Below are 13,766 nucleotides of genomic sequence, written 5' to 3' on the forward strand. Positions count from 1 at the left end.
GAAAATATAAATAAATAAAAATAAATAAATTTGGATATGTTTAATTATATTCAGTACATTTGGTTGTGAGAGTCTAAAATCAATTGTTGTAAACTAAAGAATTGTGCCTTATAACAGTGCTCAGATTGTGGGTATGACCATACTATGCAAGTGTCTTTTAGTTATATTGCTATTGTTGCAAATATCCTAATTCAAAGCCATCTAGGATTTTTTGCAGCTAGAAACAACATTTAAATGTATAATCTACTTTTCTGAGATTTAACAATCTTTCTTCAACTTTGATTTGTTTTGTGCTAAAATGGGTGAGAAAATCTGCTACCAAATACAACAAACTTAGTTTTGCTTCAAAGGGGGTTCTGATGACCTAGAAACTACCTTTCCAATTGAGTAGAATAGTATGAAAATCCTTCCATTCATTTTGTCATACTGCTGATTCAGTCTTTCAAGGTTAAATATACTTGAACATACTCCATCCCTTTTGCCTGCAGAAACTGAGCTGTAATTTCCGCAAGGAGAATGAAACCAAATTGGTGGCTTGTGAAGTGGGCAACCCAATGAAATCTCACACAGAGGTAGGGGATTAATTTCTAAAATGGATTTGTTTTCAAGTTTGATCTGAAGTCTGAAAAACTAGCAAAAATCTAGAAAGGAATGAAAAATGTTTTTCTCCATATAATACACAAAATTATACTACATTTCCTTTAACTTGGTAAATAGAACTGAATGGTATATAAACAAAACCAATTCTTTTTCCACCAATGCATGACACTTTTATTTTTTTCATATAAACAGAACAGAATTGTTACTAATATATTTTGATTAACACATAAAAAGGCAGTTACTAAATTGTATGTGTTTTAGTAAGCAGAATTATTGTCACAGGTCTTATCTGATTCATATTATACCACAAATAAATCCATAGTCTAGCGTCTACTGGAAGATAGGTAAGTTATTGAGAAATTGTAGCACAAAGCAAACAAAAAAAGTTGTTTTTTTCTTACCCCATCTGTCTTAAACTCTCCTTGATTTTAATGTGATCATTCTCACTTTTCTTTATTATTTACAGATCAAATTGGATTTGGAACTAAGTATCAGCCAGTTAGAAGATGCCAATAGTAGCATTGTCTTTGTGCTGCAACTCAAGAGGTAACACTCAGCCATACCTCACTGGTTTAATCTCTGAAAACAATTTCTATTTTTAATCTGGAGCTTCTCAAATAAACTACAACTTCTGGATTCTAAGCCATTATCATCCAACACATTTCCACAAAAATTGTAATCCTGGCAGATTTGATGGTGCTAAATTGTAACTGCTATTGTGCTAGCATCCTTCAGCACTCTCCAACCAAAAGGCAGAGTGTATCTTTTTGTATCTATTTTTATTTTATTTTTTAAAAAAATTAAAATACAATAGTACAAAAATAACGCACAAAACAAATAAGACATAGAAAAAAAGTGCATTAAAAATACATGAACCCATATACACAGATTATCCTCCCTATCTAAATACTGATATTCCTCCCTCAAGATAGCTGCTGAATGATAAAAGAATTTTTCTTTTTCCCGTTGACAATATATTGATTTTGCCTGTTGACAATATATTGTACTTTTTCCTGTTGACAATGTGCTGATTTTGCTGCCAAAGTTGACTATTTGGCAATACTGCTCCCTGGATTTGAATGGGAGCATTTAGGAATGGCCCAAGATGGCTTTTGGACAGCCATGAACCCTTGTGGGAAAAGAGTCTTAAAGATTGCAGTTGCCTGTGGCAGGGGTTCCACTGTTGAAGCAATTGGGAAGTCAGTGGTCATCCATCTTTCCTCTCAGCAGTTCTTTTTCTTAAGTTTAGCTGAGTTTTAACTTTACTTTTTGAAGCTTCTATTTCATTTCATTGTTTATTTTTAAATGTTGACTAAGTGGTTGAATGTTGATCTATTTTAATTCCCTGCTGGACTTTATCTGTTGTTGTTTTTTCCTTTTTACCATTGAGTTATGTTGTTTTAAATAATTTTTGCTTTTCCATAAGAAAATCAAAGCATGTTTCTGGGTAATGAAACTATTTTCATTTAATTTATATCTATATTGAACACTCATCTCAGATATTTTGCATTTTATTAATTTGCAAAAAGTTTGGAGCTTTAAAAAAAATTTCATTTAATTTTGGATTGAAATAGCTAGAAAATATTTTCCCCGCTTCTTAATGAGCTGTGATGGTGCAGTGTTAGAGTGCAGTACTTCAGGCTACTTCTGCTGACTGCTGGCTGCCTGCACTTTGGCAGTGTGAATCTCACCAGGCTCAAGTTGACTCAGCCTTCCATCCTTCCGAGGTTGGTAAAATGAGGCCCCAGATTGTTGGGGGCAATAGGCTGACTCTGTAAACTGCTTATAGAAGATTGTAAAGCATTGTGAAGCAGTATATCAATCTAAATGCTGTTGCTATTTATTTTTTCACTCTGAAGAATATTTCTTCAACATTTTCTATTTCTTCTGTTCTCTTATCTATTGTTGCTAAGTTACACAGAGCAACAATGGATCAAATTACAGAAAGGCATATATGGCTGGCAGCTGAAAAAAGGCTGTTTGATAATGGTTATGAAATATATTTAGATGCAAATAACTTTAGACAAATCAGATTCACAAAAAGAATTTTATTTAAAAGTGGCAGATTTTGTGAGGAAGATTGAAAGAAATATGGATCTTACAGATTTTTAACTGAGTGGATTGCACATGTCTTCTTGAAGTTTAAGCCTGCATTTCTTTACAACAGCAGAAAACCGATGGAGTTTATAATTTATGAACTGAATTTATAATGTTTAAATGGAAAACAATTTCATTTGGACTCTTTGGGAAGATAAATCAACTTTTGAAAATAACTTTATTATATATAACTAGACAACAATTGTTAAGAGATGGTATTAAAAACAAATGTGGATCTTTGATCCAGGATGAATAAGTGTTAACTGTGGGATATTTAGAATAGATAAGAATCTATCCTAAACTTTGGTAAACTTTCTACAAGTTGATTACAATACTAGTTTGTTAACAGAGGACTTTAAAATTTTAATCTTGCTTTTTTATTATTGTTCTTCCTGTTAACTATTTTGTCGTTAATATAATAGATACTGTGTTTCCCGAAAATAAGCCAGGTCTTATATTTTTGGGCCACCAAAAAAAGCTCTAGGTCTTATTTTCAGGGAGGTCTTATTTGTTTTCCCATGTACCGGGAGGCGGGGGGGCAAGTTGCCCCTTCTGCCTTTCACCTCCTTTCCTAATGGTCTTACAAGCAACTTGCTCCATGGAAAACTGACTTGGGGGTGCCACTCAGGCTGCCGCCTTCAAGATGCATGGTTGCTTTTGGTTGTTGTTATTCACTTAACTATATTACCAATCATTACAGCCTTTGGCATCTGCCTCACCTGCAGAGGCTCTGCAGCCACCTCATTTCTACCCGGCCCAGTCTACCACCAAGCCCTGATTGAAACCTCCAAAAACCTCCTGAGCGCCATCAGCCTGCCAGGGCCCCTTTGTGAGTGGCTGCCAGTGGAACCATGCTGCCTGTGCCGCCTTGCCCACCACTGCCAGCACAAGAGACAGCCCTTCCCTTTCCCGGTCACCTCATGGAGGCTTGGCCCTGTAATCATGGCCTGTGGATCAGCTGAGTCAGTAAGGACCGGGAGCTACCTCTCATTCTGTCTCTCTGTGGAGGCTTCCTAGTGCAATGTTCTGCTGAGCAAACCTCCACCTCGCCTGGCGGACAGTTGTCTGTGAGAGCTGAGATGGACAGCCAGAGGAGGGGCAGAGAAGTGAATGAGAAAACACAGACCTTTCTCAATACAAAGCTTCATGGAAAGCAAATCAAACCATGATGGAGGGGGGATTTTCCTGTGAGTACGGTGTTAAAAGTTAACATTTCAGAAATGCTATCAGTACCTGTGGAGGTCTCCTGATGCAACACTCTGCTGCTGCTTTAGAGCATACCTTCGCCTTCCCTGCAAAGGATTGCAAGGTTGGAGGCTTTGCTTTGCTCCGATCAGCAGAAAAATCCTCCCCTCCCATTTTCCTGCCAATCGTTCTATCCTTGGGGAGCTCTGCACAGACGCACATCCGAAAAATGCTCCCTCCGAAACCTTCAGCCTTGCAATCCTGCTCAGCGAAGGCAGAGGGTTGCTTGGCAGAGCATTGCACTGGGAGGCCTCCACAGAGAGACAGAATGAGAGGCAGCTCCCAGCCCTTGCTGGGTCAGCTGATCTGCAGGCCATGATAATGGAGCCAAGCATCCATGAGGTGACCATGGAAGGGAAGGACTGCCTCCTGTGCTGGCCATGCCCCCTTCACTAGGGCTTATTTTTGGGGTAGGGATTATATTACGCCCACCCCCAAAAATCAGGCTAGGGCTTATTTGGGGCAGGTCATGTTTTGAGGGAAATGTGGTAGATGACAGGTTAATAATCTGCAAACAGAATTATTTTTGGAGCCTGTTTCTCAAGGGATGGGAAACTAATATCCTTGTAATATATTTATCAGTATTCAGCTGGGTGGGGGGGGATATGTGTACATGAGTTAGTATTTTAATGCCCTTTTTTCAATGTCTTGTTTGTTCCCCTGTTCATCCACTCACCCACCATTTTCTGTAGATAGCTTTCCTATCACAACACTTTTCCATCCCTTACTGAAATTGATTTGAATGTTCCAATACTGTAAAGAAATCTTGGGGATGCCTCAAAGGTGAGAACCATTCTGACATCTTCATCATAACCTCAAATTTCTTCTGCAGTAAGAATACCCTGAACCCCAACAGCAATATAGAACGGTTGCAGGTGCCACTCAAGGTTGATGCACAGGTAGAGCTGTTTGGGTGAGTATAAGCTATTTTGCTCAACCTCTTCCTTTAGAATACTATTTTTTTGTGAGTGCAGATTATTTCTTCGATCAGTTGGACTGATAAGAGGGATTTTTAACTCATGTATTTTGTGCTTTTTGTTTCCAGAATCTCTATACCAGCTGCGACTGTCGTCTCATGGACTCTTGAGGACTTTAAGAACAAGAGCAATGAAGTTTATGAATATGGACCAAAAATAGAGCATATCTATCGGGTATCAAGAAAGATACATACATTGGAAATACGGAAGTTTTAGCCCAATACTGATACTTTTCCCTATTACAGATCTCTTTTTTCTTTCTCCATGTCTGTCTATCTCCCACGACCATTCTCCAGTTGCATAATGCAGGCCCTAGCACAGTATCGGGAGCTGATCTGCATGTGTATTTCCCCAGTCACTTCTGGAAAGGCTTCTTGCTTTACATCACAAGAGTGAGCACAGAAGGCAACATAATCTGTTCATCTACAAATGAGACCAACCCACCAAAGGTAGGACTATCTGGAGGGACAACAGGAAACAAAGACTTATTACACAATGTTAGAACATCTCATTTGCATTCATGAATTAATCCATGGAACATTCAGGATAAGGATTCGAAAAGTTGATAACGGAAAGACATCTGTCATCAAGAGCTCATCAAGAGTACAGTGGATTAGTTATAGTGTGTTTAATTTAATGAGATTGACCTATGGCATAACCTGCTTGCTATCAGGAATATTTAATGCTGCAATCTGATTGGAAGAAATTGAGAGGTTCTAGGGAAATTACCAACATTCAGTATCTACAAATGGCTCTTCTCTTGACAGTCTGCAAATTTTGTCCTCAAAAGTTCCAGATGATTGCATACATGTATGCAACCAGAATTTGAGTCAGAGAATGAAGAAAAGGGAAAATGCAGAGGCTGTGATGATCATATCATAGCCTCACTTGATTTGTTCTCATTTTGGAAAGATTTTTAAATTTTATTTTATGTATTTATTTTAGGTATTTAAAGCTGCTCAGGAAAGTTAAGATATTATGCTTCCTCATGCAGAACCACTGATTATCTGAAACACTTGCTGAAATTTGTATCAAAATTATCAATTATGGTATCACTTTTTATCCTGAACTAAGCATAATGGGGCATATTGGATTTTGACTGAGTGTGTTGTATCAACCCAATCACTCTGATATGCAATAGGTTGTGATTTAGCATATTATATGTACAGTACATTGAACAAAGCATTAGTAAGGAAAGCTAGCTAATTTTCTATTATAATATTTTTTCTATTATAATAGACTTTTCTATCATGTTTTCAATTTCAAATTTTCAAATTCAGCATGGGAGAGTACTATGCAACAAAGAACTTGCCTCCTTAATAATAAACATGTTATTATCTGTCCATTGAGGAAGTCCTTAACATTTTATTTGTCATAAAAGCAGACATACAGGAAGCAAGGAGAGAGAAGTAAATCATAATTGAGTGTCTTTTTTTCATCATACCTAAAAATCCAGGACCCCACAATTGCTCCCAGCAATCTAACTATCCCTTCATGGGATTGGCATGAGAGGCGTGATGTCAACTTTTCAACATTTAAGGAACCTATTGAGGTGGTAAGTCTTTGCCAGGGAAATGCTTAGAGACTGCATCAGGGCTCTTCGTTATTTAAATTTCACAGGGTAATCCAAAGCAATTGACACTGGACTCAAGTCCCATTTCTTGGCTCTTCATAAACGTTATTTATGAGATCATAAATGAGATACTTACTGACCCAGTCTGTATCCTGCAGTGTTGATCTGAAAGTAAATGACATAAGTATTCTATATATTACAATTCCATAAATATTAAGCATGACCACATACTATTTCAATTTGAAATATTAAGGTGGGAACTTGTCCTTAAAACAGATGCGAAAACTGTGAGGCTTCCGACCTCTCCTTGGTTACTTAAACTTGCATATTCTGTGATGCAAAAGCTATCTCGTCTCTAATCCACATCTACTTCCCCATCTATAATTTTTCCTAAGAAATTTTTTTTTTACCACTGAAATCCAAAATATTACTCCATGGTAGATGTTCACACTTCTGCTGCGAAAGGGAGTGTTCAATTTACTAGTGCAATTATTTCTCACTATGACTTCTCCTCCTCTATGCTGTCCTGTTTCTATATGAAACAAAACATAGAACGGATTCATCAACTGAAACTATCTTTTTCTCTCCTGTCCTCCATGGAGTTTCCAGTGTCCCAGTTTTCCTGATTTAGAATCATTTTTTAGTGTCCTGATTTTCCTGATTCATAATTTTCTTCTGCTGTTGTTATGCTGTTCAGAGAAGATCTGAATTGCAAGTTTGCAGTCACTTATGCACAATGCCTGTGAAAGTCTCTGTAGCATTGCTTTCTTTCTTTTACAGTACATCTTTCTTCACTACTGTAGGGAGTACTATAGATAGGGAGTGTGTAAAGGGATCTCTGATTTCTATTCAGTCATGACCTAGAGGAAAAAGTGGGACAGAATTGTATGGTGCATGTCAGAAAGGGAAAGTACTTCAGTTACATGGTCACACCTCCCCTCCCCTCTCGGTTATTTTAACTTATCTTGCAGATGCCCTTGCTTTTTATTTTCCACTACTGTGATGTGGGGTTGCAAGAGCCAATTGTGATTATTGGTTGTTATGTTACTGTACTTTTCACAGACACACACGCAAAAAAGTCCATCGCAATGGCTTTTGATCCACAGTAATAGAAAATATCAGCTCTCCCTCAGCCAGCTGTTCATGTCTGGAAGGGCTGTTGCTTGCCTTGCCTTGGTTTAGTTCTGCTTCTGTGGCTTGATGTCATTTCATGATTCCTTCCTTCCTTCCTTCCTTCGTTCACTCCCTCCCTATACTGGCTCTTCTGCCAGTACAGCAAAGATTCTCTTGTAGGGGAACACAGAAGACTTTTTCTTTTCTTTTCTGCAGCCTCTCCTTCCTATCACAAGTTAAAGAGTTCCATTCTGCCATACTTAGAAGTTGCTGTAGTCCCACTTCATTTATATAAATAAGAGTTTTTCCAGTTTATATTTTCTATTATTATGGATGAAAAGTCATTGCAAGGACCTTTTTTCCTGAAAAGAAAAGATGGAAAAAGCAGCAGGAATGAAAGGGAAATTTACAAGATGAGAATGTCTGGATTTTCTGAAAATCATAGGAGTTGGGCATGGTGATAAACATCTGTCTGCAGAGACAGGCTGACACAACCAGAATTCTGTCATGTTCTATAGCACCCAGCTTGGATGATACACTTAAGAGTATAGACTGCATTCTTGATCAGATATATATCCTACATTCGATCATACTTTCAAAAAACTTTAGTTGATTTTAAAACTTTTAATCCTTTCTGTCTTCAGAATTGTAGCAGCCAGCTGTGTGCTGTTATTTACTGCCAAGTGGGAACCCTGGAGAGAGACCATGGAGCTATGGTGACTATTCAATCAGTACTATGGCTGCCCAGTTTCCAGGAGGTAAGAAATTATATTTTAATAGTCCCATTTATATCCCTCCTTGAATCTGCTGATCTGCTAAATCAAAGCCTTGCTAAGAAAGATGAAGTATCCCACTATCTTATCAAGGGACAATAGGTATATTGCATTATACCTATATATGCACAGTTTACTCAGTGTGTTGTCAGAATGTTGAAACATCGTGGCATCCAAGAGGATAGGTACTTGTCTCATGGGACTGACAATAAAACACTCAGTGCAGGATCAACACAAAAAGAAGAGACAGTAGGGTAAATGGAGAAACAATGGGATGGTTTGAGTTTTACATGTATCCTGTTAGGAGGCCATGGGAACTAGAGAGCTGTGCTCAAGGTTTTAAGGAAAAATCAGCCCGAGGAGCAATCTGAAGTTAAAAAAAAAGCAGGCAGATCCAAGCATAAGAGGTAACAAATGAGAAAGAGTGGCGGCGTCGCATGAATAAACAGAAGCCCTTTGAACATTGAAGGCTGTGGCGCTGAAAGAATAACAATCATAGGACAGGATGTAGTTGGCGGGTGAACGTAGAGGGTTGTAAGCGCAATATATCACTGTGATTAAAGGACTGAAGTAAAAATAAATTAGACAGAACTCCCCAATCAAAGTATTCCATAACTGATCTTGAGTCTTGCAGTCTAACCTATCGTATAGGATTGTTGTTTTATATCACACTAGAGCTATACCCATGCTTTGCTACGAAGGTATGTGATTGGGCTTAGTTTTGGGGGAGGAAAATAAGGGGAAAAAATGTGCCTCTGCCTACCAGCATCCATCAGTATTCATCTGGGTAGCATCCTGTCAGTCTGTGAGAGTTGAGAGCTGTTTGGAAACTGAAATAGTATTTGTTGTGTGAGCAAGGAGACAGCAAGGAGCCTGGGTGTGGCTTAGCTCAATTATTCTATTGGTTGCTGGTTGCTGCTGTGAAACTAAAACTGAAACTCCTCTCCTCTGCTTGTGTTTTGCATTTGGAACATTTCTTTTCAGGTGGGGAGGGGGAGTAGAATGCCTTAGGGTCAGAGCATGTTAATAATAATATACGAAATACTAATGCTCTAAGGGTCATTTCCAAAATTCCTTCGTTAGTGAGCACCTAGAAGCCAAGAACAATATGTGCCAAATTTCAAGTTTGTAGTCTTTATGGTTCTGGAGATTTTGTGGTGATGCGTGAATGGTGTTTCGCTTTTATATATATAGATTAGGCTACTGCAATCAGTGTGTTAGATCTTAGAGCAAGTGATAAGCCAGTAGATATTCCGGGAAGCAGCAAATGTTTAACCTCTTTCTGCCTTCTCCCATTCCATGTATTAATGAAGCATACACTTGTTACTTCCTTCTTACACAGCAGTTTCCAAAGCAGCTTCATATCCAATCCCGGGCCCAGTTTATTGCCACAGGGATGCCTTACAACATTCAGCCAGAGGCTCTACCCAGTGGAGCTGCCCTGGTAAGTCCACACTGCAATACTTCAGGATTACCAGCACTATTAGCAAATGTGAAGCTTTCCATCAATATCAATAAATGTTCAACAGGCTTTGAATTTTGGTTTTGAAAAGCAAACCTTTTTTTTAATCACAGCATTTATTAATTTAATAAATTCAGGGCTAAATATTAACCTGCCTGGTATGACCCTTTTCTTTCTCTCCCGCTCTTCCTCTATAATCTATATATTGTAACTTGAATGCTGAAAGTGCTAGTGGTGGACTGAAAGTTAGTAGAATATTTCTCTGAAATATTTCCATTTTAGAAATTTATTCATTCCTGGATAGTTCTGGAAAGTTGCTGACCCCCTGGAGAATTAAATAATATTGTGCTCATATGGATGACTATATTATGGTTACTAACCTGAGGTTATCAGTGGTCCTTTATTCACATGTGCAGCCCTTTGTCCTTCTGTTAATGATCTCAAACCATGAAGGTTCTGATTAGTCTGTTTCCCACAATCTTAATTGGGCAAGTATGTTTCCAAAACTTGAGGATTTGATATATGAAGAACACCTTTATTCTGAAGTTTCAGTCATCTTGTTGAAGACTTCCTGGCCTTACAAAGGGGAAGCAAATGGATTATTTGTAGAGGCAAAATGATATTTCATCTTCCTAATACAAGATATGATTGGCAGAGTAATAACCATTTAGCAAAATCTTCCCTCCAAAACATAAGTGCAGTTCCATCTTTTAGCAGACTTGCAGGTATGGGTTGGGAATGACAATCACTATTTTATTATTTCTTCTAGGCTACAAAATCTCTGCCAATTTGCACTAAAGTATCAACCTGTTAATTCATCTGGTTTTCTTTCTTCTATCTCTTTCCTGCTGCTCACAGGCTAAAACACTGGTGGAATGGGTGGACCCTGATGCTGAGAGAGACATCCCTATATGGTGGATTGTAACAGCTGTGTTGGTGGGACTTCTCCTCCTTGCAGTCTCCATTATTGTTCTTTGGAAGGTACATGAAACCCTGGGCAGGGAAGCCTGACTATAAAGCACAGGATGCAAACATCCAAAGCTATTCCTCTTCATGTTTGCAGCTGTCCTTGAGTGAGCAAGCCAGGATCTGCATCTACAAGGTAGCCAGGGATACATCATGTAATTCGGAGAACATAGCTGATGAAATTTCTTATCTCTGCTGGTTGCATAAGTTTATCTGTAAGCAACAGAAAATAAAAAGCAATGTAAAGTTAAGGAGGGTAACAAACGATCCTGTCCTAGGACTATCCTCTCTGACTGCCCATTCCAATATAGTTTTGGAATAGAAACGGCCTTGATGGGTCTGAACAAAGGATTGAACAGACGACTTTCCCTTTGTTCCTTAAAATAAATAAATAGTTGAAAGTTATGAGATTGCTAAGATAGTAGTTGAAAGGCACCCTAGCTTCATTTCTGGGCTCTTCAGTTAATATGCTAAATAAACATATAGCTTTGTATGGTGTATTTTAGCCATCTAAGAAATATCCACTGGTGAGAAACTTCTTCTTGCCTGAAGAGACTTTTTCTTACTCACTCTATTTTCTCCACTATCGTTTCTTCAACAGACAGGTTTTTTCAAGAGAAACCGACCACCCACCGAAGATGAAGAACAGCTAACTCATGATCCTGGAGTTGAGTCAGGTGGAGAGGGACAATAGGGCATTCTATCCCCCCCATATCTAATCTCATTATTGAATTCCTTTCCTGTTCATATTCTCAACAGACAATTTGTAAAGAATATAATTTATTCACTTCCTAGATGGGCAAATCATATTGTCATCAGCTCCTCAATTTCAAAAACCAGGTCCTGGCTGCAAAGCTTTCTTATAACCACAAGTGCAGTTACCAAGCGCAGATTCAAAAACTCACCTATTTATAATAATGAAAAACAGGTAATGAAAGATGTTATAAAAATTCAATACTTTAAAGCAGGGGTCTCCAACCTTGGCAACTTTAAGACTTGTGGACTTCAACTCCCAGAATTCTGAGAGTTGAAAGTCCACAAGTCTTAAAGTTGCTAAGATTGGAGACCCCTGCTTTAAAGTACAGGTGTCAAACTCGCCATGTCACGTTGCCATCACGTGACGTTTCGCAATATTTTTCTCCTTCATGCAGCTGAGATGGGCGTGGTCTGCATATGATGCATATGGCCCACAGGACCGCCAGTTTGACACCCCTACTTTAAAGAATCCTTCACAAACTTAAATGTAAACATTTTGCTTATTAAAGGGAGAGTATTAAAAAACTGCCTGATGTATTAAATGCATATGAAAATTATCCATATTCCATCAACATTCGTGCAGCTAAGAAAATTATAATTTTCTTTTAAATAATGATATTTTTCTGTGGTGTACTTTTTTCCTTTTTGTATCATTTCCCTTTATTATATAACTCTGTCCCGGACTGCAATATTCCTTAATAATTAAGGTATGAACACTCTTGTAAAAAAATGTGTGGGCTTATCTGAGAAACTATTAACCATTCTTAATTCACAACCAATCAGTTCCTGGGTATAATTCCTTCCCAATATTTTTAAAAAGGAGTAAACATTAAGACTTTTTGCATTAACAATATTGGCTTCTTTGACTCTTTGTGGTCCGTGGAGACGTCAGGTGGTGTTGATGCTCAGGGTTGACTTCTGGGATTACAAACATCACCCCAGCAATGTCTAGTCCAATAGAGATTAAAGTCATTTTGGGTCTGTTCCAAAGCTGAAGATGTAGACAAGAGAAGGCTGCTGAATCTTTTCCCTCGGGTGTCTTGTTTCTCTGGGGACTGCTGAACTCAACAACTGGTAAACACAAGGCATGAAACACGTTCTTCTTATTTATAAAATATATTGCTGTTCAATCAACATAAGCTACATTTAGATTCTTTAAAGGTGTGTTTTGGTACTGTAACACAACAGCCATAATGTTTTGAAAAAAACAACAACTACAAGTGATATAGAGACTCCTTCAAAAGTTATGATTTGTTGCCTTCTGTCAGTACCATGTAGTTTTTTTGTGCAGCAATTGGGAGCTATTGGTTTGTGACTAAAGCTTATTTTCTTCATCCCAATTAGTTAATTGAAACTGGAACATTTCTTTTGAAGGGAAAGTATATGCAAATTAGCGGTGATCTCTCTCTTTCTCTCTCTCCCACCCCATTCCCCCCCTTCCTTTTTTTTCTGGGGGCTTTTTGAAAACACATTTCTTGTTATTCAGATCATGTAAGAGGCAAGCCACGTGACTGTTGAAATTTGTTAATATTCAAGACCCCAGCACCTTGAAATGGAAAGAAGGGGGTTAGGGAGAATGTATACTGTTGCTGTCCAAAGCCAACTGGAGCTGAACTTGTTCTTCAGAAGCACAAAGTTGTTCAGGAGATAAATAGTTTGAAGAATGCCTGGATTTTGATTGAAAAAGAGAAAGATTTTTACTTTCTAACAAAACCTTTGATACAGCAGTTTCTCACTTAAGAGCCTTCAACTGGCTGCACAGAAAAACGGGGACATGGTTTCAGCAATTAGCAGTTTTTAAAGGAAAAACAGCTTTGGGAGAAGTGCCTGAAAAAAAGCAGTAATGTAGATCCGATAACTCTTTCCTTCCCACTTTCATTTCCTCCTTGCCCATGTTCCTGACACATACTAGCAAGGGAAACAGATTTGGGGATGCTGCAGGAATAAAAGTAACTCTATTGCTGGTTATGGTGGTATAGAAACGCATCCAACCACAATAGGCAAGAGAAAACAATCTGTTCATTCCGAAAAGGCTTTTTATTTAAAACATGCCTGCTGGGATACTGATTATGTACAATGCATAATTGAATCCAAGGTTGGGAAGTGTTCCTCCCCTCTCAGTACTCCGTGTTCAGGAACTTTCCTCACCCCACGGCATCCTGAAAGCTTTCAAAAGCCTTTAGGGAATCAGGGAGCATCTCAAG

The 13,766-nt window shown here is 38.3% G+C and overlaps 1 protein-coding gene across 2 annotated transcripts in view; it reads left to right on the plus strand.

The window, feature by feature from the left end:
- The window catches only part of ITGA2B (integrin subunit alpha 2b), a 58,790-nt gene extending 46,615 nt beyond the window's left edge, over positions 1–12,175 (plus strand). The window contains exons 21-30 of one of the 2 annotated variants that reach the window (XM_087918456.1): positions 489–572; positions 1,067–1,146; positions 4,775–4,855; positions 4,988–5,093; positions 5,216–5,368; positions 6,376–6,474; positions 8,250–8,363; positions 9,724–9,822; positions 10,699–10,821; positions 11,408–11,640. In XM_087918456.1, the coding sequence (XP_087774582.1) occupies positions 489–572; positions 1,067–1,146; positions 4,775–4,855; positions 4,988–5,093; positions 5,216–5,368; positions 6,376–6,474; positions 8,250–8,363; positions 9,724–9,822; positions 10,699–10,821; positions 11,408–11,500 (1,032 nt within the window). In that variant the 3' untranslated portion in view covers positions 11,501–11,640. Of the gene's footprint in view, positions 1–488; positions 573–1,066; positions 1,147–4,774; positions 4,856–4,987; positions 5,094–5,215; positions 5,369–6,375; positions 6,475–8,249; positions 8,364–9,720; positions 9,823–10,698; positions 10,822–11,407 lie in introns of both variants that reach the window. The other variant, XM_026718278.2, reaches the window with a different exon arrangement.
- The last annotated feature ends 1,591 nt before the right edge of the window (positions 12,176–13,766 follow it).

The sequence above is a fragment of the Pseudonaja textilis genome, chromosome Z (genome assembly GCF_049901715.1).
Source record: "Pseudonaja textilis isolate UNSWEBS1 chromosome Z, rPseTex1.2, whole genome shotgun sequence".
NCBI classification, from domain to species: domain Eukaryota; kingdom Metazoa; phylum Chordata; class Lepidosauria; order Squamata; family Elapidae; genus Pseudonaja; species Pseudonaja textilis.